We start from the raw sequence: 26,778 nt of genomic DNA on the forward strand, positions 1-26,778 counted from the left end.
CTGTGAACTGGATCTGGCTGGGATGGAGTTAACTCCCTGCGGCAGCCCATACAGTGCTGCGCTCTGCACTTCACAGAATCACAACTTGTAGCTAGAACAGCGTTGGTAGCACACCAGTGTTTTGCCTATTGCTGAGCAGTGCTGGCACAGCATCAAAACTGTCTCCAAAGCTCCCCAGAGCCAGTAGGCTGGGGGTTGGCAAGAGGTGGGGAGGGGACATCACCAGGGCGGCTGACCTAAACCAACCAAAGGGATATTCCATACCATGTGGTGTCACACTCAGCACTCAGCAGTAAATGGTGGGAAAGGGGAAGGAGCAGGGGGGGCTCTCATTATGAAGACATCTGTCCTCCTGAACAACTGCTACATATATTGAGGCCCTGCTTCCCAGGATGTGGCTGAACATTGCTCGTTGATGGGAAGCAGAAAAGAGTTGTTTTCTTTCTCACTTTGCTTCCATGTGGTCTCTGCTTTTTTTTTTTTTTTTTTTTTTTTTTTTTTTTTTTTTAGGTGGGGAGGAAATTAATTGAAAGGTTTTGAATTCAAGCAGTGATGAAAAACTGGATGAGGGAAAGATCACTAATAAAGCACAGTCAGAGAGCTGAGGATCCTTTTTCACAAGCTAAGGATAATAGCTGCTTTGTCTCCCATGGGATGCTACAGCCAGAATCCAGACCAGCCAAAACTGAGGTGAGCTTTTCTGCTAAGTCCCTTTCAGTTTGGGTTAGAGGTCACCCACTCCACATGTCCCCCACAGTGCTCTGACATCCCACCATCTGGAATGCCATCTGAGCTTAGACGTGGGTGGAGAACTGCGCTGTGTGGTCTTTACTCTGCCATTGGTGGAAATAAGTAAATATTAGCTAATGTCATTAGCCTGGAAGAGATATAATCTCCATATATAAACTTCCCCCACACTTTGGCCTTAGGAACATCTGAGGGGTGTATTTAGGATTGTTCCAGCCCATCAATACAGGCTACTCTCTCCTCCTGTGCGGATCTTGACAGCTGTCTTTCCCAGCCCAAGCAATGAGAGCACCAGTGCTCCTTTTAGCCCTGACCCTATTCCCAGTTGCAGCTGAAGCAAGCCTGGAACCGTGAGATTATCTTTTGATTTTGGGGGGCTTGGTGGAAAGGACTGTCATTGAAGGGTGTGGTGCTGAGGTACTGCACGGTTTAGCATCACAGAGCTGCATGCAGGGAATCTTGTTATTAGGGAGGCTGAGCAGAAGCAATTCCTTCTGAGTTAATTTGGAGCTCTGGGTGTCAAGCACCACTACAGGTGAAGCCCCTGGTATATGCTAGTGCAGGCACCGCACTAGCAGTGCACTGTACACACTGAAAAGCTACAGAAGCCACAATTTTGCCTTCGTTGATCCTGTGCTTGTGAGGATGAAATTTGGTGTGAGGATGAAATTTGGTGTGAGGCCTGAAGCCTTATGCATCGGTCACTGAGTTTTCAGCTTCATTCCTCACCTAAACTTTCTGTTCTTGTGTACTTGCTGCTGGGGCAGCTGTGTCCTGGCTGGTGGCAAGGTGGTGACAGACACATACCAGGAGCCATCTGGTTCCATGCTGGGCATGTTGCTTCTTTCTGGCATGGAAAGGGAGCTGCACCATAGTTCCTTCACTGTAGGCCTCTTAGACATTTCTGACCTTTGGTGTGCCTCTTCATGAAAGCAGCAGAGATTTATTCTGGCCTGTCCACCTCAGCCTCTGAATTGTTTCTGAACATCTGCTCTCTTCCAGTCACTACATGGTGGTGTTCCCTGCTGTCATTCACCATTCCCAAGAGGAGAAGCTCTGCATTCACCTCAGCTCCCTGACTGAGGCTGTTCACCTGGCTGTCACCCTGGAGGTGGAAACCGAGAATCACACGCTGGTGGAACAGGACGTGGAGAAGCCAGGTACTTTTGAGTGCATCACCTTCCAGGTGAGTGTAGCTGTGGTTGCCAACTTGTCAGTAGATGATCTTCCTCTCACTTCAGACAGGAGTGCTCTCCTGACACACCGTCCTTCTCTGCCTTGCCATGAGGTTCCAAGCAGGCGAAGTGTCTTTTCCTACCAGTTCCAGGCAAAATACAAGTGTGCCCTAGAACCTAACAAAGTAGGCAATCTTTCACAGTGTAGATATATATTTTTTAATCTCTATCAGCTGATTTCATCCTACTGTTGTAGTTAGCTGAACTAGCCACACTGAGGCTCTGACACGACTACAGAAATTTCAGTTACATTTCTGGAGAGACGTGGAGATGTGTCTGGTGCTGAGACTCTACAAACTCTCCCTGTCTCCTTCAGCACCATACTAAGTTGTTGTGCCTATGCTCTGATTGTCCTACAGATTCAGCAGAACTCGAGAGGGGTCTGTAGTCAGTTCTGGTTCTTTTATCAGCAAGACAATATTTAACAAAGTGTTTGGTGCCAGGACTTAGGAGAGAGTGAATCCTGGTTCTGGAAAGCCAGGGACATCTGTAGTTAAAAAACAAAACAAAACAAAACAACAAAACAAAACGAAAAAATAAAAACACTTTCCCCTGGTGAGCTTAGTCTTTCTGATAGTGAGATGTCCAAAGTTTTTGCCTGACCATTATCTTTTTCCCATTACTGCCTTAGTCAGCTCCATATCTGTCTTCCCTATGTGTTTTTTTTTGTTTGTTTGTTTTATTTTGTTTGTAAAAAAATCTTAAATTTCTGTGATGGAGAGAATGGTATGTCAGATGGTTCGCTCTTACATTCATGAATAAAAGACAGATGGTGACTGCTTCTTCTTCAAGCAATATTAAGTGGGCTAGAGACTGATTCATGCAGTGGAGTTTGGACTCTGAAGTTTGAGGATTGTTTAACAGTGAGGTGATGTCTCACATCTGGGATAAGATGCAAAATCTCTGATGAATTTGTTTTCTGTTTCCTTACATCAATCAACCTAGGTACCAGCATTAATTCCCTGGGAAACAGATGCTTCAGCTTCACAAGTAAGACACCTTTCTTGGCTGCCTCTCCTCTTACAAACTAGAGAGCTTCAGCCTCTCCTGTGTCTGAGCCATATTAAAGGGAGGAGTTGCAGGGTGGGAAATATAGCAATGGGGAGAAAGAAATGTAGAAATGCACAAGTGCGACAAGGGGAAAGGCAGAGAAAAGAGAATAAGGAAACTGGGGAGCATGTGGAAGTCTATGACTAAAGAAAGGAAAGAGCTAAATCAAAGAAAGGGGACAGAGAAGAATTAAGTTGGAGATTTTGGTAGCCTCAGTTTCCTCTTCAAGTTACTTCTAGTCTTAGGCAGTTTTTGTTTTAATCTGGCAGTCAGGGGAGGTGGTTTTTCTGCATGTCCTGATACACAGCGGTGACAGTGTGCTCTTTGAGGGTCGCAAGAAGGTACTGGTCAAGCCCCAGAAGAACGTAATTCTGGTAAAGACAGACAAGGCCTTATACAAACCTGGAGAAACAGGTAAGGCAAGAAGGTGACATGGAAATGGGGAGGGAAGGGTTAAGGTAGCAGCCACATTTTGAGGGAAGACTTCATCAAGTGCACCAAGCTAAGCCTTTTGGAGCTAGAAGAAAGCAGGTCTCTTTTTTTCAGTGTTTCCAGGAACAATGTGAGTCAGGATATTCCCCATAAGCCGTGCTCTACCAAATGCTCAGCCTGCTGCTTCTAGGTGTTGTTCTGGTGAATTATCTCTCATGAGGCCAAAAGGAAAGCCAGAACACTCTAGGACACTAGGCAATCTCTTGCTATTTTTTGAATACTTGTTTACATTTGAGTAAAGCTTAAAGTCACTGCATAGACACTTTGTGCTTAGAGCACCTCCAGGCTGTAGAAATATGGAGACTTATTCCGCAGTTTTCACAATATGAACAGACTGCAGAAAGACCAACCCCACTGTTTTACACACCGTTATAATCCTTCCAGGTAAAAGCAGTGAGTTTCTACAGCCTGCAGCTGCATATAAACCTCCCAGACAAAGTCCTGGGTGGGGTGGGGGCTGGGGTTGGGGCTGGAGGGCAGGTGCTGGGAAGGACTGTTTGGGGAAAGACCTGAATACCTCTAAGGTAAACAGAGAGATGCGTAGATATTGGAGAACAGAAAAGGAGAACAAGATTTGTGCAAGGACATGTTGAATGCAGAATGCTTTACTATCCTTTCCTTTGTATTTCCAGTGAAATTTCGAATTGTGAACCTTGACGATGACCTTAAAGTCATTAAAAATGAGGTGAGTTTCACCCCATGCATTTATAGAAGGAGGAGCCTCAGCATGATACACATTGAGAGGCTTTTGAAAGAGACATTTCCCTCTCCCTGCATGCCTGTTAAGTCCTAAAGACAAGCGATCTTTGAAGGGAAACCACTCATCCATTGGTCCCCTGGAGAAAGACTGCAGTGTAAGCTACCACAGAAGAAGGAGACATAATGTAGGGTCTGGATGGAGCAGAACTTCTCTGGTTCGCATGGATGCTGTTTTGCTCTATACAAAACTGAGCTTGTGTCTTTTTTTTTTTCTTTTACAGTTTCCCCAGATATGGCTGCTGGTAAGTGACAAAGAACTGACCAGGGGGAGTCTGTCTCTTCCACTGTGCCCTTTCTCTCCTTGACTGAGCTGTGCCACAAATGTAACCCTATAAATAAGTCATCTGAACTCTTTTCTACCTGGGCTCTTCTTTCAAAGCAGCACATAGCTGAGCTAGAAGCATGGCAGTAATGAATCAGAGCAGAAGCACAAGGCAAAATGGTCAATAGATACAGCACAGCTGCTTCTCCTTCCTATGGTTCTGTGGTATTACCACTTCCCAGTAGCTTTACTGACAGCCTTTGCAAGTCAAAAGTTCAGTAAAAGGGTACTGGAGGGAGGAGGAGTCTCACCTGGTGGTCTCTGCTGTGACAAGGGATCCTCTCTGCTGGGGCAAGGCTAAGCCCTGGTAGTGTCTTCTTGTGCCTGAGTATGGTTGGACCTTCCAGGTACCTATGCTCCCAGTGTGACTTAGTGTCTCTGAATGTTCTTTCCCAAATAGGATCCTAAACATAACCGTATTGCTGAGTGGCTGAATGTAAAGTCAAGACATGGCATTGTGGATCTGTCCTTCCCCTTGGCCTCTGAAGCAGCCCTTGGGAATTATACCATCTCAGTGCAACAAGACATGGCTAAAAATACCTTTGTTGTTAAAGAATATGGTGAGACTTGGACAACAGAGGTGAGGGAAGAGCAGTGTGGGTAGGTAGAGAAGAGACGTGGACATGTTCATCAGACCTTTTGCCCTGGGAGAAGAGCAGATCGGGGACATAGATGGGTCTGGGCACACATCTCATGCTGGTCTGAATGTTCTGCAGCTGAGTAGGGTACAAGGCAGATGTTGTAGTCTGACAAGACTGTAGATCTTGTTCTAGCTGCAGCTGGACCCTGTGGTGAGCACTTTCTGCTGCTCATTGTCACCCTCCTCTAAGCTAAATGTACTGTTCGCTCCAGTCAGCTGCCATAATAAAGAGCTGCATCATGCCCTAGCCCAGTTCAGTTGCAGTGACCCTAACCTGTTTACAATGTTTATGCCTGATAGAGCTAGAGTAGAAAGCAATTCCTTGTGGAATTGTAGCAGCAGAGGGAGGCAAAGGGAGTAAGCACTATCACAACATGGGGATGAATAACTGGCGTCATTACTATCTTGACTGCAGCTATAGCAGAATTTCCAGTCAGTGCCCACCATACTCAGTACTGCTTTTTTTTTTTTCTTTCCTCTCTGTCCATGCCTCTTCCCCTCTTCCATGCCTCTGTCTGCAGAGCTGACGAAAATTGAATTAGAGATTGAGCACCCTCCCTTTATCAGTACAGCAGATGAGGAATTTCAGCTGAAGTTATGTGGCAAGTGAGTACCATTGTGGTATCTGTCCTTTGGCTCCACAATCACCTCTAAATTACTGGTAGCAGAGAAGTGGCCTTCCAGTATGACGTTCTTGCATTACCTTGTTGAGAGAGCCAGATCACTCTGTGGAACTGGTTCCTTCTCACCTATGGTCATTCACTGTGAGACTGAAGGACACTAAGGATGCTGGTCAGGGGCACACTTGAGATGGTGGCTTGAAAATGGGCTGTCTTGAATCTGTGAAACACATTCCCAATGTATAGTGGGTGGAAAGAAATGCAAACTGTTTTGCAGGGATGAGCTGAAGTTCCTGAACAAACAAGATACAACACTCTCCCAGGCTCCACTTCATCCATGATAGGGTGGGGGGCCTGGTTCAATTTTTCTGCTGAAGTATCTCATCTTCAGGTGTGTTTCTACCCTGTGACGCAGGTATACCTACGGGAATCCTGTTCGAGGGAAAATAGATATTACTTTTATGACATTGCCACAATTTGGGAAGAGAGATTTCTCAAATTCTACTGAGATGAGGAAGGAACAGAGCTGGGTAGGTGGAAATATGAGTGGAAAGTATCACCTGATGGAAACGTCTGTCCATCTGTCCTCTTAATCTGCCTGACTGCACCTCTGATGTACGCAAATCTGTTTAATCTGGTGTCTTTCCACTTCTTAGACCTGATTGATTTCTCTTCCTGTAACTCCTGTATTACTTGAATTACTTTTCTGGCTGCCCATATCTGACTCAGTAATTCAGGAGAAAGCATGAGTTCTGTGTAAGTAATGGTTCCTGTGGCCTTTCCCAAGAATCTGTATCATACTGTGCAGAATCAGACCACTGGTCTATTCAGCCTTGTGACTGTTCCCACCAATAAACAGTAAATCAGACAATCAGATAGTCAGTGGCTTAATGTACCATTTCTTGCTCTGTTCACACAGTTTAAAGATAATCTTAAGCTTACCAGTGTCCTGTAAAATATTAGGTCCAGTGCTGGTTACACTTTCTGCACATTTGTGCTCGTTATATATTTTTGGTTAAGGCCCAAGGTTATTTTTTTTTCTCTCAGCTTTCAGATGCAGCTCTTTTAGCTTGCAAGTCACAAGAAAATATTTTTAAATGTCAGGTGAGCCAGAAACAAGCCAGAATATGGAAATCCAACTGGATCTCTGCATTTTTTAAAATCCATCCAGTAGCAAAATATCTCCATCTGGAACGATGCATGCCAACTTCCTCTCACATAGCATGCAGAAAGCCATGCAAAGTTCTCCAGAGAACTTAACAGACACAGCTAGAAACACTTTGTCCACCCCCACTCTCATGGCAGACTGCCTGTACCCAGCCTCTACCTAATGATTGGCACAGCTCTTGAAATCTGTAACTGGATGGATGCCCTTGTTTAGCATGGCTACATCACAGAGACGGTTGTCACTAGAATGCCACCATATCAGACTTAATTCATCAGGATCACAGTTTTAGGGAGAAGACTACCTCCGGCTCAGGTGGACACCAATGCTCTTTTAAAGGCAGGGTGTGGGCTTAATCCAGTCTCCTTCTTAGCCAGTGACATAACTAACCATTGTGTCATTTGTCTGAAGCACTTTTTTGTGCCCCTTTTTTGGTGACTTTAATCCAAGCATGCTCAGTTTTTTCTCTGGCTAAGGTATCCGTGGCGGATTTCTGCAACTACAGGTTTTTGAGCTTCTCTCTGTTCCACAAGTATTTGGAAATACTTCTTTAGGATTACCCAGCACCTGTGAAACAGCTCCTCTACCTCCACATCATGCTCTTTCTTTCTGCTCATGTCTCTGTTTCTCCAGACAGACAAGAATGGCTGTACTACTTTTACAGTGAAGACAAGGACTCTGGAATTAAATGAATCTGACAGCTACATATATGTGAAAGGGGAAATGGAGGAAATTGGAACAGGTACTGCAGGACATGTGAAGAGTTCTAATCCCTGCAGACAGCTTTTCATTTCTTTTTTTTTTTTTTTTGGTTTTGGCCTTTTTGCAGCAGTTGAATTCCTTTTGAAAGGAGAGTTCCCTAGTCTTCCATCATGATGATGTTCTCTATTCTAGCACCTCTTCCACCTGTTATGACCAGATTTCCTAATCCTCTCTACCCTTCATCTCCACAAGCACACAGATGTCATTTCAGTGACTGCCTGAACACTGAGGTGTGTCTCAACCATTTACAAAGCCCTAGCTAGTCATGGAAAAGTCTGCAACAAATCCTCACAGTTCTTGCTAACTGTAGTGCACCATCCCAGCAGGTAGTCCCTACTCACAGAGTCTCTTGACCTCTCACTTCCTAAGCCTGAGGCAGGGTTGCTTATGGACACTTCTGCTGTCAGAAATCCCATTCTGCTCCCTTTTATTCTGCTACAATATTGACTATGAGGAGGTAGGTTCTCAGCATCAGTGTTAATGTCCCATTGTTCTGGCAACGGGAGGCGTCCATTTTTTGAACTGCCACACTGTGGGTGGGGTTTCTCAGGCCACTTTTAGGCATCTACAATATAGTTGTCTATACCAGAACAGTCATCTGATTTCTCTTAATCTGCAAAAAAGAGAAATATGTGCTTATAAGGTATGATGTATCCTGTCATTAAGCAAATATCCCAGAGAGATTGAGGGAATCGTACACTAGAAGAATGTATTTTCTCTTCTAAATTTAGATGTAGGTAGTGTAGAAGCATCTTCTCATCTTCTGCTTCCTAAGAGGACTGCTGGGGTTTAACAGATTTCTTCTCTCTCCACACAGGAGCAAAGACTGAAAATATATCTGGAATTCCTATTGTGACAAGAATGAAGTCTATAGAGTTTATCAATCTCCATCCATTCTACAAACGTGGATTACCATACACAGGGAAGGTAATATCCTTAGGTCCCTTCTCTGCTGAGAATACATCATAGGTCTAATTTTCCGTAGGTAGAAAGAAGCAGTCTCTGGGAAAGTAAGTGCTGCTCTGTCAATATCTGGCAACTATGAATGAAGCCTTCTATAGAAGCAATTTCTTTTCTACACCCTAACCCAGTAATTTCCCTGAAAAAGAATTTTAGAGCCAGCTGCAGTCTCTGAGAGCCTCCTCTGGAGCAGCTCCTGAAACTACTCCGAGTGATATAAGGCATATGGAATGGGGGTGTCGGCAGCAGGAAAATATTATTACCTGTGGACAGCTGTCCAAATGGTTGTGGCAGCTTGGCAGAAACCACTAAAGCCTTGTGTATCCATTCACTGTCAGTCATTGCTGACCCAAGTCCACAGCGTGATGCTAGGACTGCTGTCCCATTGGAGCTAGAAACACTTCCATCTGGGCCAGTACTAATCACATAATGAAGGAGGGCAAAAAACAGTAAGAGTTAAGTTGCTGGAGACAAGACAGCTTCTGATCTTCTAGGATCTTGGAGCATTGTCCAAGAAAAAGTTCAGGATCCAAGGAAATTACCTCTTTTTTAACCAATATAGGTAACTTTTACCTATAGCCAACTGTAGGTATAGTATAGTATGGCTGCACTATACTTTATTTCTGGTCCTGAACTGCTGCACACTGGTCTTTTTGTGTATTTATTCAGTTTTTATTTGGATCCTTCCAACCCGTCTGAAAGCTCAAAGGACTTAGAAAGCCTGATGATAGTAATAATTAGTATTAAGCACTGTCGGGGCCTGGGAGTGTGGCATGAGGGATATTAGCTTCCTTCCCTTGTCTGCAGATGTTCTGCCACAGTGATGACTCTCCCCTCCAAAATGAAACAGTCTACCTAACAATTGACATCGACGATGAGGAGACACACCTGTCATTCCTCACAGATGAGAAAGGGGAAGTCCACTTCTCACTGGATACCACCAGCTGGAACAGCACACTGGTTTCTTTGAAGGTGAGCATCAGCCACAGTGAAAAGATAAATAAAGTAAGGGCAGTTGGAGGAATGGGGCAGAAAGTGGAAGACATCTGAGGTTTCTGGGGCACAATCCTCTGGCTTCTAATCTCATTTGACCTCCCTTTCAATACCAGACTTTGAAGCACTTGTCTTCTCTTCACACCTTCTGATCCTACACCTGAAGCTCATTGTTGCCAGCCTGGCAGTACATGCATCTTTCCAACTCTCTGCATTCCTTGCAGCTGATGTGGGATTCATGCCCAAGCAGTATGACTTCCCATTGCTATTTGTTTCTCAGACTGGAAGAAACTATTGCTCTGGATGTTTTCCTCTGAGACCCTAGCCTATCCAGGATGAGGTCCCCTAATTTTGGTTGATGTGGTTTGATGATTAGAGGTTCTGTAATCTGGGAGGTAGATTTCTGTCCTCAGGGAGCCCAGGGGCAGGCTTTAGTTCCTATTCCTAGGCCCACAGATATTGTCCGCAGAGCCCTAGATTCTCCACATGGAAGTAGACCTTCATCATGCAAAAGCTGTTTCTGCACCTGTTGTACTTAAGGGCATCTAAGCAGAAGTACAAACACAAAACATGGGTGTTGTATTCATGCTAGACAGTTAAAGACTGATGTTAAGTGGAAAGACAATGGAGGTAAAGTAAGATTGTGTGCAAAGCTACTAAACTTAGATTTTTGCTAAAACTTCATAAGAGAAAGTATTATTGACTTCAAAATTGACCTTAAACAAAAGAATGTTTTAAGCATACAGATGTGTCATCTGCCAGGTAATAACTTAGTATTTTCCTCAGACTCAAAGTGTACAAACTCATTTGTCAGGTCATACTGACTGCTTACTCATGTTTTTGTGCTCTGAAGGGCACCTACTACCTTGGAAATGACACTGAGGAGAAGTCTGAAAGTATCGAGGATAGCTTCCACTGGCTGAAACCTTTCTACTCTGAGAGCAACAGCTTCCTTGAGATCAAGGCCAGGAATGATGTGATGCCCTGTGATCAAGAGCAGGAAGTGCAAGTGGATTACATCCTTGACCAGAATAAACTCAGCTCTAAAGCAGACCACATTGATTTCTACTACTTGGTGAGCAGAGAAGACACCTGAATCTCGGGCAAGGTCACACTTACTGGTATTTTATCTTTTTCACAATAGCACACAGATACTCTTGGTAAAGGGTATACTGTTCCCAGGACAGTAAAAGTCAGTTTGTGTATTCTGTTCTGCCCCAACCTCCTGTCCTCCTATCCTCAAGATCCTGGGCCTTCTCCTATCCTCCAGCTGCTTTGCTTTGTTTGTCCTGGCCTAACCTTGGGTGATAGATGCCTGCCATTCATCTTAATTTCTGTTATGTGAACTCAGAGGCAATCTCTGGTGCAGCTGACTTCCCCTGGCCTGGTTCCATACAGAAAAACAAACAAACAAACAAACAAAACAAAACAAAACAAACTTGAAATTGCCAGGGCTTTGATGCACTCCAGAGGTATGTTACCATGTGTTGATGAAGTCCAGTTACAGGAAAGTGAGTCCAAAGCAAGAGTCCAACTACTTTCAGCCTAGCTGAGAGGTTATTAGTATATGGGTTACTGAATTGAGCTCATTCATAACTTTGAAAAGTGTTGTATCCTAACAATGTGAAATCAGACTTCAGTCGTGCTTAAAAACAGCTGCTAGTGCTAGACTCAGATGTACCTCTGGCTTCATAAGTGGCAACTTCTTCTCGCGTCGTAACCAACACTTCTGAAGTCCCTTGCCAGCTGTCACCACCTCTGCTGCAGAGCTCTTTAGGTCATAGCCTACCAGAGGAGCATCTGTGGCAATATGTCAGGCATTTCCTTCTCTCTTCTTTTGTTCTTTTCCCACTGTCCTCATGCCTGCAGAATTCCGGCCCTTCAATGGCTCTTCTCTTTGCTCTTCAGGTGATTGCCAAAGGCAGGATCCTTTTCAGTGGAGAGAAGAAGGTATCAATTCTCCAGCATGAGAGTGAGTAGAACCTCATGAAAATTAAGTGCACCATAACAAATACCAGAAAATTGTGACTGCCAACCAATGACAATTTCTGCAGGTGTTACTATTATCCACAGGAAGAAGCTGTTGAAATGAGTTCTTAGTGTGTGGTCCACCTCATTAGACCAACACAACCTCCACCCTCATCAGTTCAGTGGCCTTCTAGACAAGTGTTTTTCTTCTGTCTTGTCTAATTGACCTAATACCCAACCTTATGACTTTGCTGCTACCTTGTATCTTTGGAGAAGATAAAAAATTTGTGTAGCTTGCCTGCTTATCTAAGGTGCAGGAGGAAAAGGAGATATTTTTGCCAACCTTGAGCCAAAGCAGTGGCTAGTATACTGGGATTATTGTTAATCTGTAATCTGTGACAGTGTATGTGTGGGATGTTCCTGTCTACAGGTATAAAGTATTGAATTCCCTCTTTTGATTCTTATTGTATACCCTACCCCAATCAGCTGATTCTGTGTGGCGTGAATTCAAACAAGAGCTTTCCCCCTCTTCTCAGCTGTTGTCTTGTGCAGATCTACAGGGTTCCTTCTTGTTCACTCTGACTGTTGGCAATGACTTCCTTCCTGACATCAAACTTCTAGTGTATGCTCTCTTCTTGGATGGAGAGGTGGTAGCTGATGTGGAAGAGTTTCAAGTAGCAACGTGCTTTAAAAACAAGGTAAGTAAAACACAAAATGGAAGGAGAGCACAATTGCATCACTGATATGCTCTGGCCTGCTGTGGTTCTTGGTTTTGTTTTATCCTCAGCCAAAACGTGTAAGTTGGACACACGCTAAACCAGATGTCCAGTATTTTTGACTGGGAAACAAACAGGTAACCTCCTTCTTACCTAGATTCCTAGTTCTGCCCTCCCCTACACTGAGAGGCAAGCTGTTCCAAAGGAGTAAAACAGGCCCCCTTGAACTCCCAACATTCCCCATGAGTGACTTGGGAATACACTATCCCTTGTGCTCTCCCTAATGCAAAAGAAAGCCTGCCTGCCTAGCTACGTGTGTGAGCTCTGGATCAGCAGGAGGTGGTGGTGTGGTAGTAGGGGAATTTTGACTGGGGTCTATGCACTGCAGCCCCAGTAACCTTCCCAATAGGTTTCCAGGATGGTTTCTGTCAGTATCTCAGCTCCCTTCTCTATCTTATTCTTTGTTTTTCACCCTGCTGTCCAGACACCTAAGACTCACAGAGTCCCACTCTCCAACAGTGAGCCCCTGACCCCATCTCCTTTTGCAGGTGGCACTGGACTTCTCAAGCAAGGAGGAAGTCCCAGGGTCAAAAGTCAGTCTGGATCTCAAGGCTGCTCCAGGGTCCCTGTGCTCTGTCCAATCTGTTGACAAGAGTGTCCTCTTGACGTGGAACAATACCCTAACAGCATACACAGTGAGTGCAGCCTCCTGTGGCCATCCCCATGATGTCTGCCTGCCTTCTATCTCCATGCATTGGCAGGAAGCTCCTGAAAGGAGGAAGCCCATAGTCCTAACAGGACATAGCATCGTTAGGTGGCTGCTTTGGTATCCCCCCTCCTGGGCCTCTTCTGAGCAGTTATGTGTTGTTCATGTTCCTAGTGCGTCCGCCCTGCACTGTGGGTCTGTCTGGAGAGTGGTGGAAGATGCACACCACTGCAGAAGTAGGTGGGGAGAGCAGCTTCAAAGAGATGCTAGTGCTCACTGCTTAGAGCGAAAGCGCTTTCCTCACATCTACCTTCCTCTCTGCTCTTCTGTCTGCTATCAGGCAGTGAGACTAAGCCTTTAAAAGTGAATTTTGCCCTGGTAGGGTCCTCCTGTTCTTCTGCCTCCAGCCTTGCTGAATTATAACCATATGACAGCTCATGCTGAGCACCTGAGCAGTTCTTTAGAAAACAGAAGACAGGACATAACCCCATAAGGCTGAATTTGTAATTCAGATATGCCTTGTGCTCAAACTGAGTCATGTGTCCTACCCAAATCTTTCATTTTAGAGTTAAAAGGCTTGAGCTGTCAGAAGTGATAGTCTGCAAACTAAGGGCTTCTTGCCTACAACCACTCCTTGGGCTTCATGTCCTTTAGTGTAAGCTGGGCCAGTGCCAACATCTTCAACTACGAAGCTTTATGAAGTATAATAGAGGGCTACAGTACAACTATGAGACCCATACAAATACATGCATGTTGCCCGGTTCCTTATCAAGACCTCTGTTTTTCCATTGCAGCTGTATAAGACAGTCTTTGATGACAGCTTTATAATTGGAGGACGAGGGTTCCCTTATCACCTGGAAGACTTTGATGCATACCCTTGTCTGCCCCAGAGATCTGGTCTCCATAAAAAGACTCGGATGGAAGCACCGTGGTACCAAAGTGAAGCTGATGTCTTTAATCTGTTTAAGGTGATTCTCTGCATTTGTACCAAACTTTTCCTGAGACAGTGATTGCCAGTATGCCAACCTGAACGCCTACAAGAATTTACTCTTAGCAAACTTCAGCTGCTCTGACTTTCATTGCTAAAAGTCATCTGTGCCTTGTTCTTCTCCATCATGTCCACACTCACCTGGGGACTATGGGGAAAGATTAAACTTATGAGTAAGCATAGTGCATTCCTCATGCACTGCCCGGAGTGTGAATCTGTAAGTCTATGCATATGCATATGAACAAGTAGCATTTTTAATTGTTTCATCTATGAACAACTCACTTACTCTTGCTATCTCAAGTATTTTCAACATTCCTGTTCCCTTTTATTTATCACTGATTTATTCTCTTACTGTTTTTCCAGATGTTGCGCATGAAAATATTAACCAATACTAAAATCAAGAAACCAGTTTCCTGTATAAAACGAGACTTCAAGAAAAAGATGTTGTCTAGCAAAGACAGTGTAACTGGTAAGTAATGGAAATGCCCATCTCCTTGACTGAAGGGGCTCTCCTCTCCCAGTCCTGGCCAGGCTGCAGCTGAGATGGCTGACTTCCACCCTGCTGTGTTTCTCTTTTGTGTGTGTATGAAAGGAATGATGTTTGTGTTCAGTTTAAAAGACCTGATTTATATATCACAGATAAAAGCTCAAATCTCTGTGCCTTATTGGCTGTCCCTGGGTTCTGCACTCTTCACAGAAAATGTAGTGTGCTCTCCACCAGTATTTTCACAGACTGCTTAAAACAGTGTGACTCCATTTAAGTGTTCTGTCCCTTTCTGGATCCAGACCAAACTTTCTGGATTTGTCAGACTGAGCCTCAGGCTAAAGTCCATCCAACTCTCTCTCCCTAAAGTTGTGTTCCCCAAAGATACAGGCACTGTGTCATATTGTCACTGAAAAGCCAATCCTGCATACTCTGTTCTGTGTCTCAGGTCATTTATGGTTTGTGTTAGATTGCCTGCAAATGAAGAAGCAATTTCACCTGTACTGACACATGCTATTTTCTGATGTACCACTTGCTTTTCTGCAGACAATTATGTTGGCCGTGTTGATTCTGTACTTCAGTCAGATGACACAGAGAAGCCGAAACCACGGACACATTTCCCAGAAACCTGGATTTGGGATTTGGTCCCTGTTGGGTTGGTAACAGTCTCTGCCTGCCTTCCCCAGAGAGACCCCTGGAAACTTCTGACTGCTCCTGAGCAAGTTCTCCTCTCTTTCTTCCTGCTGTAGTGACGACGGGCAAGCATCTCTCCAACTTACTGTACCCGACACTATTACAGAATGGCATACCAATACCTTCTGTGTTGCTGATACTGGCTTTGGGCTCTCTCCTTTGGCCACGCTTAGGGTCTTCCAGCCTTTCTTTGTAGATCTGTCACTGCCCTACTCTGTGACCCGAGGAGAGACTTTCAGCCTAAAAGCCACTGTCTTCAACTACCTCAAGGACTGTATCCAAGTGAGTATTCCTCCAGTCCCATAGCCTCTGTTGGAGCAAAAGCTTGAGCCCAAAGGCAAGCTCTGAGCTTCTCAGGAGATGTAGATACTGGCATCTGGGCCACAAAGCACAGTCTTATATTTCGTGATCCATGGTATTTGCTCATTTGAGCAGGGCCCAGTACTTACTCTATGCTAATGCGTGTTTGTACACCCCACCACACTCAGGTGCACACCACCCTCAAAGACACCCCAGAACTAAAGGTGGATGCCTGTCCAGGCTGCCAGTTCACCAGCTGCCTCTGTGCCAATGAAACAAAAACCTTTGTGTGGAATGTGACAGCCACCAGACTGGGTGAGGTTGAGCAGAGGGATGTGTGGCAACAGTGGGAGGAAGTGTGAAATTTGCCTGCCTCTGTGTCTGGTCCTGTCATCTGTCATCTGTACATAGATATCTCTGCTGCAAGTGCTGAATAATGTACCCTTTTGCTTCTTGCAGGCAAAGTGAATATCACTGTAAGCAGTGTGGCAGAAGATTCACATGATCTGTGTGATAACCACGTTGCTGTGACACCATTGCGAGGAAAGACAGACACAGTGATAAAACCTCTGCTTGTGAAGGTTAGTCAGACCCAGTCTGGAGAACACCTGGGGACAGTGAGTTATCCCATGAGGCGATTAACAAAAGGAAGCTTAGCCCTTTCTTGGAAACAGGCCTAATGGGTCATGGAGACTTCCTTTCCTGCCTTCCCATTCTGAACTACTCTTTCTTCACCTGCAGCCAGGAGGTGTACCACAAAAGAAGACGCAAAATGCCTTTCTCTGTGCTACAGGTATGGAACATAAATCCCTGGCTGCTGTCCATCATGAGAGCAGGATGGAATCATAGAATGGTTTTGGTTTGGAAGGGACCCTTAATGATCATCTAGTTCCAACCCACCTACCATGGGCAGGGACATCTTCCACTAGACCAGGCTGCTCAAAGGCCCATCCAACCTGGCCTTGAACACTTTGAGGGAGTGTTTTGAAGTTCTGTGATCGTGAAGTTGAAGTGAACTTTCCTGGGCAACCTGTTCGAGTGCCTCACCACCCTCACAGTAAAAAAATTCGTTCTTATATCTGATTTAAACCTACTCTCTTTTAATTTGAAGCCATAACTCCTTGTCCTATCATCTTGCACTTGGCCTTGTTGAACTTCATGAGGTTTGCACAGGCCCACTTTTCAAGCTTGTCCATGTCCCTCTGGATGGCATCTCTTGCTTCCAGTGTGTTGACTACACCACACAGCTTGGTGTTGTTGGCAAAGTTGCTGAGGGTGCGTTCAATCCCACTGTCTATGTCACCAACAAAGATGTTAAACTGCACCAGTCCCAATCCTGACCCCTGTGGAATGCCACTTGTCTGGTCAATCTCTTGGTGACATCCCTGATTTGAGCCCCAGGTAAGCAGCAGACTTCTATAAGAAGCAGATCACGTCAGCAGATCAGGTCAGCAGATGGGTGCTTCTATACCTCTCAGAAGAGAGTCTCCTATTACAATCACCCGTCACCTTTTTTTAGTTTCACTAGTTGTTATATGGGGAGCAGATCAGGCTGCCTTACTCAGCTCCATCCCCCCTGCAATGGGTCTTTACTTGTCAATCAGCAAAGGGGTGAAGCAATTCTGCAAGGGCACCTCAGGCTTTGTGTGAAGACTTCCTCCTGCTGGCCCTTGCCATTGCAAGCTCCCATTCTTCTGTGCTATTGGCGTCTCTCCCTTTCACATGTGCTGGTTTTGAGGGGAGTTTTTGGTTGTTTGGCCATGGGTTCCCTGCAGACTGCACTTGGAACCGGCTATCTGGTTCCATTATGCCTTGACCTGCACAGATAGTCATGGAATGGTGCCAGGTTGTGGGGTTAAAGTGTACCTGGGCCTCCTGCTCAGCCAGTGGAGGGGGTGCCCTGCCCTGCTGCACCCAGCTGGCACACCATGCCCTCACCGCTCATGCTCACTAGGGGTTGCCTATGGAGGAGGCCGCCGTCACTGTGTGTGATAAGTCTTCCATTGAATACATTCCTGGGTTTTGCCTTCCTCAGATAACACAGTCTCTGAAGAATTCTCCCTGACCCTGCCTGCAGAGACACTGGAGGGATCTGGCCGAGCCACTTTCTCTGTCATTGGTGAGAAAGGCTTTACCTGCTCTTGGGTCCCAGTGGGAAAAGCTTACATAATACTTTGGTCTTAATGCTGCATCAACACAGTTCCTCAGAAGATAAACTGAAGGGGGTGTAATGCTAGCCTCAAGAATGTGTATCAAGTAAATTTTTCAGCAGTAATTCCTCTCAATATGGAATGATCTTGGGTGATCCCTAGGTGGCTGGAGCAGAAGACACGGGGTATCTCCTCTGATGTCTCTGACTGCCTCCTTCCAGAATGATGCAGTCTTCCCTTGCTGTGCTGGAGCAATCCAGGAAGGATTTGAAGAAATCTGAGTGTGATATGAATTGCTTGTTTAATGAGGAGCTGGCTCTTTTCCAGGATTCCAGTAGAGTTTGGAGAAGGCGGGAGTTCCCTCATTTCATATTGCTGAATGCCTGTGCTTTTCTTTCTCTATCTCCTCCACCTCAAACTTTAGGGGATATCATGGGCCCAGCACTTCAGAATTTAGGTCAGCTGCTTGAGATGCCCTTTGGCTGTGGTGAACAGAACATGGTTCAGTTTGCACCAAACATCTTCATACTCCAGTACTTGCAGAAGACTAAACAATTGGACCCAGAAATTGAAGATATAGCATTGTATTTCCTGAGAACTGGTAAACATTGTCCTTCCTTCTCCTTCTGCAAAAAGAAGGTATTATAAATCAGGAGTGTGGGGCATTGGTTTATTGGGTTCACAGCAGGAGAGGAAGCACTGCCAGAGCTATGCCAAAGAAAGATACTGCACAGTATAGGAAATTGTTTCAAGAAAGGTAAAGCATCCTTCTGAAGAAACAAGACTTCTATCTCTGGCTATTATTGAGGTATTAAGCGTGTTTTTCTGAGAATGGAGTGGGTAATTAATGATTTGCATTATAACGTGATGCCCGTGTTTTGTTCTTTTATCAGTCTGAGGCAGACAGAGACATTTTCCTTGTAGAAAGAGGGCATCAGCTGCTTAATTGGAATAAAGAGTGGCCATAGGGGATAGATAGGAGTTTAGTAACTTAGTGTTTCCTTTTGGTTTAGGACATTTATTATGGTGGTGTGTCAGCTCTGTCCAGTACAATCCAAATTTAATGCAGTGCTACTATCTGTGTCTCATTTTGCAATGCACATCACATTCCAGCTTGGCAGTCCTCTTAACCTGCTACACTGAATGCTCAGCAGCCTCCCATGGATAGGAAGTTTACTCCCTTCATCTCCCTTTCTTTCCTGTACCATAAATTAGGACAGATGTTTGGGAGATGGGAACTTACACAAGAGAATGGTATTAGCAGAGGGGCAATGGTAACTGATAACTGGTAACTGGTGCCATGGGATGCACAGGGTGTTGCGGTGTAGTAGGTTTGATTCAATGTCTCTGTAGGAACTGGTGAAGTCTCTTACTGTAAAACATACTTCCTTCAGCAAGGGTAAAGTTTGAGATGCTACATGCCTTCACACTGAGAGTTGTGCCCTTGCACCTGTCTTCACAGGTTACCAGCGTCAGCTGCTCTACAAACATGACGATGGTTCCTACAGTGCCTTTGGGAAGGCAGACATGCAGGGCAACACGTGGTGAGTGACCAGAGTTGGTGCTGTCATCCCAAACCTATTGCCCTTACTGTTTCTGCTCCTGGCTGTGACATAGGATTACTCTGTGCTCTGTCCACAGGCTGACAGCCTTTGTGGCCAGGTCCTTTGGGCAGGCCAGCTCTCACATTTACATCAATAAGGATCATGTGCAGGATGCTGTGCTTTGGCTGCGGAAGCACCAGCTGCCCAGTGGATGCTTCCAGAGTGTGGGGAAGCTCTTCAATAATGACTTGAAGGTATGGCCAATAGCCATGTAAATAGTATTGGGAGGAACATAATATAGGGACAGGCTCATTCCCTAGGCTCTTCTGCTGTGCACAGTAGCACAAAGCAATCTCCTCATGGCTTAGCACAGCCAAGACAGCTTCCCAGAGCAGAATGAAGAAGCATGGCCTAAAACACCATGCATTTCCTCAACATGAGGTTTTAGTCTTTGCTGGGTTTTCTTCATTTTTACTCTAGCCAAATGGCACCATGGCTGATTGTGCCAAGGCACATTAGAGGCACAGGGAGAAATATTTGTATCCTCTAGTGCTTGTCTAGAATACTTTGGCCAGATTATCCCTCTTCTCATGCCTTATGACCCACAGTAAAGATTGTCCAGATAGGCCTGACTTTGTGCTCTTATATGGGATTATCTGAAGACACAATTGTCCCTGCACTGTACACTGACTGTAAATTCTCCTGGAGCCTGGCACTCCAAAAACTGGTCCCTGCACTGTAGCTGGAAATGCACAATGAACATGCCCTGGTGCTCAGGTACTAAACATCTGCATGCACTCTGGCAGTACCTGGGTTCTTGTTTTTTGTAAACGTATGAATAATCCAGACTGATCATATTGCAAAATCACCCTTACTAAATACAAGGCAAATTTATGAAAGAAAACAAGCTGATATTTTAGCAAAGCAAGGGGTTACACTTTTTTGTTTCGTAAAAATTTAATGCAGTACAAAATAAAACCAGAGTGTACACGTAGACCGTTCATCCTTGTCTGACTTTCATTCATTTCTTAACATGGGCTTTCTGTCTGAACACTTCTTTTGGGGCACAACAAAGTGCCCTCCTATTGCACTTTGAAGATTTTGCTGTCAGTGTGAACAATGCTTCACAGCATCTCAGCCCAAATTTCCCCCCTCATTTATGATGCAGTCTTGTCTCATGTCTGAGGATGTAGGCAAAACTTCCCTGAGAATGCATGTCCTCTGATGGGGAAGGAGACACTTGAATGCCTGTTTACCCATGTTAACCTGTGGCCTCTCACAGTCAACTGATTTGCATGTAAACTTGCATTGCTTCTTGTATACAAATCCTGCATCATAAAACCTTTTCTCTAGTGTCCATTTGTAACATACATTATAAAATAAATAGCTCCCCACTATGAGGGTGGTGAGGCACTGGAACAGGTTGCCCAGAGAGGTTGTGGACGCCCCATCCCTGGAGGTGTTCAAGACCAGGTTGGATGGGGCTTTGGGCAACTTGATCTAGTGGAAGGTATTCTTGCCTGTGGCAAGGGGGTTGGAATTAGGTGATATTTAAGATCTCTTCCAACCCAAACCATTCTATGATGCTATGAACACTTTGTTTCATTCCCTTCTATGAGAAGGTATGCCTAGACTGCATGCCTATGCTGCATGGCTCTGAGGCTGTTCTCAGGACCAGACTTTTGCAATGTTCAGGAAATGAGCCAGGAGTGATTTTTTTCACTTCCTGCATCAAGAATTTCCAGAAGCATGCTACTACACTCTGGCAAATATGCTATCCATAGGCAGTTTCAGTGGTTAAACAATAACATTCCACACAATGCTCGTAGGCAAGCAGTGTTTGGTTTTGTCCCTTTCTGATGTCTGTCTGTGTGACTCGCAGGGTGGTGTGGATGATACACTCTCATTAACAGCCTATATCACTGCTGCACTTGTGGAGCTCCACCTGGAGAAGAATGTAAGTTACATTTGAACTCTTGTAGGGTTTGGGAGCATGCTCCACCCATCATTTCTCACAAGGTCTGTGGGTTCAGGGAGTACTCAGACTGAGTTGGTGAAAGGCTCTGTCATGCCCCACCTTGGCACATGATCAGCTCAAAAGGAAATTTTTACCATGGGGAATGTGTATGGCCTGAATTGCAGCAAGCAGAACATTTGCCATTCCCAGATAATCTTAGGGGGGACAATTGTCTCTGAAAATGATGCAGGGCTTGCAGGAAGGATGGGATACTTCAGTGTTGTTGATACTATTTCACAACAAAAAGTCCCAAAGGAAATTTACTGTGTTTGGATTCCTTTCTCAGGACACAATGCTGGATAATGCCTTGCATTGCCTCAAGAATATAGCAATTGATGAGACCAACCTTTATGTCAAGGCCTTGATGGCTTATGTCTTCACATTGACCAAGGATATGGAGATGAGACAACAGCTCCTGGATAAGCTAGAGAAGGAAACTGGTAGGCTGTTGCCTTATAGAAGAATGGGTTCAAGAGAGTGTGTTTAAGACCTGATATTGGTAGGATTTAATTATAGTGGATTGGGAAATTTAACTTTTCTCACATTGGCTTTTGTGTCAGAAGATGATAATTTATTGAAGCTGTGAAAGGTCTCTAGTATTTAGGAGAGAATTCTGGAGACAATTTCTTGGACCCAAGAGAAAATTTCTGGTCAAAAGGAACAGATGCGATCTATATTTAATTTGTGGGGTCAAAGTCTCACTTCACTTTAGGAAGAGTTGGCTTCAAATCTTGCCCCATCATTCCTCAGCAATGCATACACAACACAAGAGACCTCACAGAGGCAACTTGCCTTACTGTGTCTATTCAGCTGCTGGTCAAGACATTCAAGCCTTTTGACAGTTTCCACATTGCTGCTCTACTCAGCTCAGGGATCTTGGGTTTATGAATCTTTAGTTCAGTTCTTCCTTTTGTCTCTTTAACTTGCAAACAACTGGACTTCTATCCTGAATGAAGATTCCAGGTAGGGTTTGAAATCACCTAAGCATATGGTGATACAGCTGGTAACAGCAGTACCTGACTTGGGTTAATTAAGTTCTTCCCCATATCTGTTCATATGGCAGTATGGTGAACTACACTGAGAACTGAAAAATAACAGAAGAAAAAAGAAGACAGTATTTTTCAGCCACACCAGCTACCAGTGTAGTTCACTGCATATCCATTCAAGCTGCCGAGGTGGTTTAATAGGGTGGCAGGTGTGAGAACTGGAAGGAGTAGAATTGCACACACTAGAGCTACTACTGAAAAGGTACATGTGGAATGAGTGACTGGAGCACATCCTCACTGATATTCAGTCAGTCTGATGCTTCTAACTTACTGAGCACTTTGGAAAATATCCCCTTGAGAACTTAAGGCATGGAACGCTACAAATTGCCTATGGGTCAAACAATAGTTTTCTTTGGTTCTTGCTTTCACTGATAATAGCTAGCAATGACATGCCAAGAGCAATGGAGTTGTAAGTGAGGGAAAGTGTTTGTTATACTTGTCTAAATGTGTCTGTGTCCTGCCTGCTGAGTCTGAGGATGTGAGGGCAGCTACCAGCAGCAGCGAGTTTGTCTGCTGGAGAATCCCCGCCTGAGAGGACTACCTTCTGTTGGCTGGAGAGGTGAGGTGTCTTCCATGGCGAGGTGTCTGGGATTCTGTTATCTTCACTAACAGGATTACAGTTGGATCTTGAAGAGAAATTTGGTGCTTTTTAAAGAATCAAGGTTAATCTATAGGCTGTCTATGGCTGTATCTCCCAGAGGCTTTCTACCACTTAACGAAAAAATTGTTCTGCTTATGTCACCTTGGAAGTAACAAATCAAAAATGCGTCGTGAAAACTTTCCACTGTGGTAAGCATGATGAAGTAATACAAATCTTTAAAGTCCCTAAGCTAAGTTCTAAAGTCTTTATGCTGGTTTTATGCAAACAACTGATTTTTGTGATTCTTTTTTTCAAAAGTGAAGATTTGTTTTGAAAATAGACTTAGTACTTCAGGTTTCCACATATTTGCAGAAGATTTCTACAGTGGCACAATTAATCAAAACTCTTATCTGAATTTTAGATACCCTCTACCAACACTACAGCAAAGCTTTCAACCTGACTCAAGTGCATTCAGCACCTGTAGGCTTGGACCATAGGTGGAAACCCACTAGTATCTCAAATTGTCCCAGCATATCCACCGTATAGGTAGGATGCAACAAAATCAGTTGGGTAGTCTTGCTCCTCCAGTTGCCTGCCAGCAATTCTCCCTCAAGGAGTGACCAATTATTGTACAATAGATGCAACTGACTGTAGGTAAGTCCTAGAGCTTCTCAACATGAAGAACCCTGTTAGATTATCCCAGGTAAGTGCAGAAACAGCAAAAATACTGTAGGATGGGAATAATTTGCATTGGGGACTTCTACAAGAGTGTAAAACTAGGTTCTAAGGCAAGAAATAGTTGTGTCTTCATGCCAGACCAAAAATGCCCTCAGGCTCTCAGAGTCAAGTTATGCATTCTACAGCACTTAATGACCTTAATGAACTAGTCACTGCCCAGAATCCACCCCCCTCACAGCACATCACTGAGAAAGCAGTTCATGGGTGCAGAGTGAAAACCAGTATGGCTCCCTCATCCTAGGTTGGGATGAGGGGAATTGGACGTGGTTCGTCATTGTCACCACTAACAGGACATAGCTTTCAATATACACAGAGCTCAATAAGACCAGGATGGCACTTTAAACAAAAAGCCTGTGTTGAGAATCAATCAGTTCCAGAGGAACAGTTTCTTAGAAGAACTGATGAGGATTTGGGGCCATATATGCAACCTAGATCTCCTGTGCTTTCAAAGGAAGAAATGCAGTCTAATGTAGCTAGATGGCCTTTCAGAGCACAAAAAAAAACGCAGGAAGGATTGGCTTCTGGACACTGAGGTGGTCCAGAAAGCTGCAGGCATTTCTGATGTTGTAAAGAAAGCTGCCAGTCCTCCAGGGCTACTGGCACAGGATGAGCTAATGCTCATAGGGATCTAATGTTTTGCTCTTCCACGTGTTTCTCCCTGCAACAGCAGAGCATCTGACATCAGATTCCAGTAGTGAAGAATCTTCTTCTTCTATGATTGAGATAGTAGCCTACATCCTTTTGGCTCATGTCTCCAACCCAGACTTGGCAGTCAATGAAAACACAGTGAGCAAGCTTGTGCACTGGCTCACTGAACAAAGAAATGCCCGTGGGGGATTTGCTTCCACACAGGTAACAAGCTGGGGAAGGTTACGGGGGAAGGAGAGATACTGTACCTGGAGTGATGTGCATGTGTCTTGCATGTGCATGTGTCTCACATGTGCATGTCACTCCAGATCCATCCTTTGCAGAGAGGCACACATGAGCCCTGTTTGGGAAGGGGAGTGCTGTGGGGAAGCCCTTCTTTTCTGTGGTATAATTGGGATCACCTAAGTCTGTGACTGCCAGTCCTAAGGTTCTGAAGCCACCCTTGCCAACTAACAGAAGTCATCTTGCTACCTGTGCGCTTAGTGGCACATACCCCAGTCGCATCACAGCGTGATGCAGGGCCATGAGGTGTGTGGTTCTCCATGTAGTGCCTGGATTAGTGTGATGGATCTTGTACTGCATTGCTTCATACCAAAGTGACTTTCTTTCTGTCTTCAGGACACAGTTGTTAGCCTGCAGGCACTGGCTCAGTATGCAGCCCTGTTTCCTCATGAAATGAGAAATGTAAATGTGACAGTGAAAGGAAAGGAGGCTTCTCCATTAGAGTTCCACGTGCACAGAAACAACAAGTTGGTCCTGCATCAGGCATCTCTTCTTGCAGTCCCAGGGACGTACACAGTACAAGCGACTGGCAGTGGCTGTGTGTATGTACAGGTGAGCGTACAGAATGAACAGAGCTGTTAAGTTTTTCCACTGACTCTTTAAGTGAGGTTTGGTTCTAAGTAGGTACTATTGCCTTAAGTTCTGAGAACTTGAAGAAGCTTGGCTTCTTTCTCCTTATGGGCAGGATTCTAGCTAATGTGCTTTCTCACAACTTAATTTTTTCAGTAAAAATGAGACAGTGTTGTACTGAATGGGGCCTTGGGTTACAGATAACTGAGCCTCCAAGCTGGGGGTTATATTTGGCAGATGTATCAGACCCTATGTGCTGAACACAGCTTATCTAAACAGAAAGCACAGCTGTAGCCAGCTGTGTTAGTTGCTGGTTATTGATTTGTTAAAAGCTGGAAGCACAGATAGGCCTTTGTCTTCTACAGGGAAGCTGTGGGGCACTTCACAGACATGTTTTCTCCTCCACCAGAGTACTCTCTACTATAACACCCTACCACCAAAAACAGAAGAGGCCTTTGTCCTGGATGTGCAAACAGTACCAAGAGAGTGTGATGGTGTCAGGAAACAGCTTGACATCCACATTTCTGTCAGGTATGTGATTCCTTAAAGCTCTTCCTTCAGCAGAAAGAAGTGGAAGCCCCAGCAGTATGACCAAAACCACCTAAATACCTCCTGTCTGTGGCAACAAACACCAGGCAGACTCTTATTCTCTATAGACTCCAAGTGTTGAAATGACAAAATGTTTGTATTCGTTCCCGGTGTGCAATGAGCCAATCCACACGCTGCGTCGAGATATTGTTTATTTCAGAATTGCGCAAGACTGGGTACCAGGTGGTTTCCCACAAAGCTGGCACCCCTAAGGATTTTTCAAGCCACTCTTTATACAATCTCTTATCAATACATTTACATGTTTGTACAATCCCCTAGCCTCCTATTAGTTACATACTTAGCAAACTGCTGGTATGACAGAATCATTCTACATATCCTCAGAGAGGAAGGGTCCCTTGTTGAGGTGGTGTCTCCCAGCCTAGGGACATGATTTTTACTATTACAATGAGGGTAGTTCATTGATAGTTCACATTAGAATACTCCTAATCTTTGTTTTTCAGCCAACTATTCACATTACATTGACTGGTGACACATTTAAGGGAATACATCAGGATGCTTCCCTCAAGAATGTCAACATAACGTTCTTGCTGATTAGCATTTCCTCAGTTAATCATCCCGTAGACATCTCCAAGGCCTGGGTAATCTCGTCCTTTCCTCAAAGTACATATTTTATCTCTTCCACACAAAACAAAAGTTAACTATACACTGGTATCACAAGAAGATCATGAAGTGAGAGCTAAGGCCTGGGGAAGCAAGGGAAACACATTGGCAGTGGCTTACATAACCACAGCAACCATTTCAGTCAGCGCAGCAGCTCCCAGAGCACTGGGAAAGCAAGAAAATGAGACCAGTCCACTCAAAATCTGTAACGTCACAGATAACTTCCATTTTTGTACAGGGCAGTGTGAATATTAAGCATCATACATTTGCTGCACAATCTGTCTCCATATTGAGCAAGTAGGTGGGGCATAGGGCTTTTTCATTTCTCCTATTAGCTAGGCAAGCTTCTGTGCTTTCACATCACTGTAGAGCATACCAGAATTTGGACCGTAGT

At 44.7% G+C, this 26,778-nt stretch overlaps 1 protein-coding gene across 1 annotated transcript in view; it reads left to right on the plus strand.

The window, feature by feature from the left end:
* Positions 1-1,029: 1,029 nt before the first annotated feature.
* Positions 1,030-26,778, plus strand: part of LOC118247630 (alpha-2-macroglobulin-like protein 1) — a 30,048-nt gene continuing 4,299 nt past the window's right edge. Inside the window, exons 1-32 of the mRNA XM_035545761.2 lie at positions 1,030-1,097; positions 1,750-1,933; positions 2,928-2,972; positions 3,302-3,446; positions 4,157-4,209; positions 4,505-4,525; positions 5,006-5,165; positions 5,767-5,851; positions 6,281-6,395; positions 7,664-7,772; positions 8,610-8,719; positions 9,560-9,724; positions 10,599-10,820; positions 11,654-11,717; positions 12,266-12,411; positions 12,978-13,124; positions 13,930-14,103; positions 14,487-14,592; positions 15,154-15,262; positions 15,357-15,582; positions 15,789-15,915; positions 16,060-16,181; positions 16,342-16,393; positions 17,636-17,719; positions 18,175-18,351; positions 19,213-19,294; positions 19,392-19,548; positions 21,177-21,251; positions 21,598-21,751; positions 24,343-24,527; positions 24,942-25,157; positions 25,585-25,706. Of these exons, the coding sequence (XP_035401654.1) occupies positions 1,030-1,097; positions 1,750-1,933; positions 2,928-2,972; positions 3,302-3,446; positions 4,157-4,209; positions 4,505-4,525; positions 5,006-5,165; positions 5,767-5,851; positions 6,281-6,395; positions 7,664-7,772; positions 8,610-8,719; positions 9,560-9,724; positions 10,599-10,820; positions 11,654-11,717; positions 12,266-12,411; positions 12,978-13,124; positions 13,930-14,103; positions 14,487-14,592; positions 15,154-15,262; positions 15,357-15,582; positions 15,789-15,915; positions 16,060-16,181; positions 16,342-16,393; positions 17,636-17,719; positions 18,175-18,351; positions 19,213-19,294; positions 19,392-19,548; positions 21,177-21,251; positions 21,598-21,751; positions 24,343-24,527; positions 24,942-25,157; positions 25,585-25,706 (4,007 nt within the window). The remainder of the gene's footprint in view (positions 1,098-1,749; positions 1,934-2,927; positions 2,973-3,301; positions 3,447-4,156; positions 4,210-4,504; positions 4,526-5,005; positions 5,166-5,766; positions 5,852-6,280; positions 6,396-7,663; positions 7,773-8,609; positions 8,720-9,559; positions 9,725-10,598; positions 10,821-11,653; positions 11,718-12,265; positions 12,412-12,977; positions 13,125-13,929; positions 14,104-14,486; positions 14,593-15,153; positions 15,263-15,356; positions 15,583-15,788; positions 15,916-16,059; positions 16,182-16,341; positions 16,394-17,635; positions 17,720-18,174; positions 18,352-19,212; positions 19,295-19,391; positions 19,549-21,176; positions 21,252-21,597; positions 21,752-24,342; positions 24,528-24,941; positions 25,158-25,584; positions 25,707-26,778) is intronic.

Source organism: Cygnus atratus, chromosome 1, assembly GCF_013377495.2.
Source record: "Cygnus atratus isolate AKBS03 ecotype Queensland, Australia chromosome 1, CAtr_DNAZoo_HiC_assembly, whole genome shotgun sequence".
Taxonomy (NCBI): domain Eukaryota; kingdom Metazoa; phylum Chordata; class Aves; order Anseriformes; family Anatidae; genus Cygnus; species Cygnus atratus.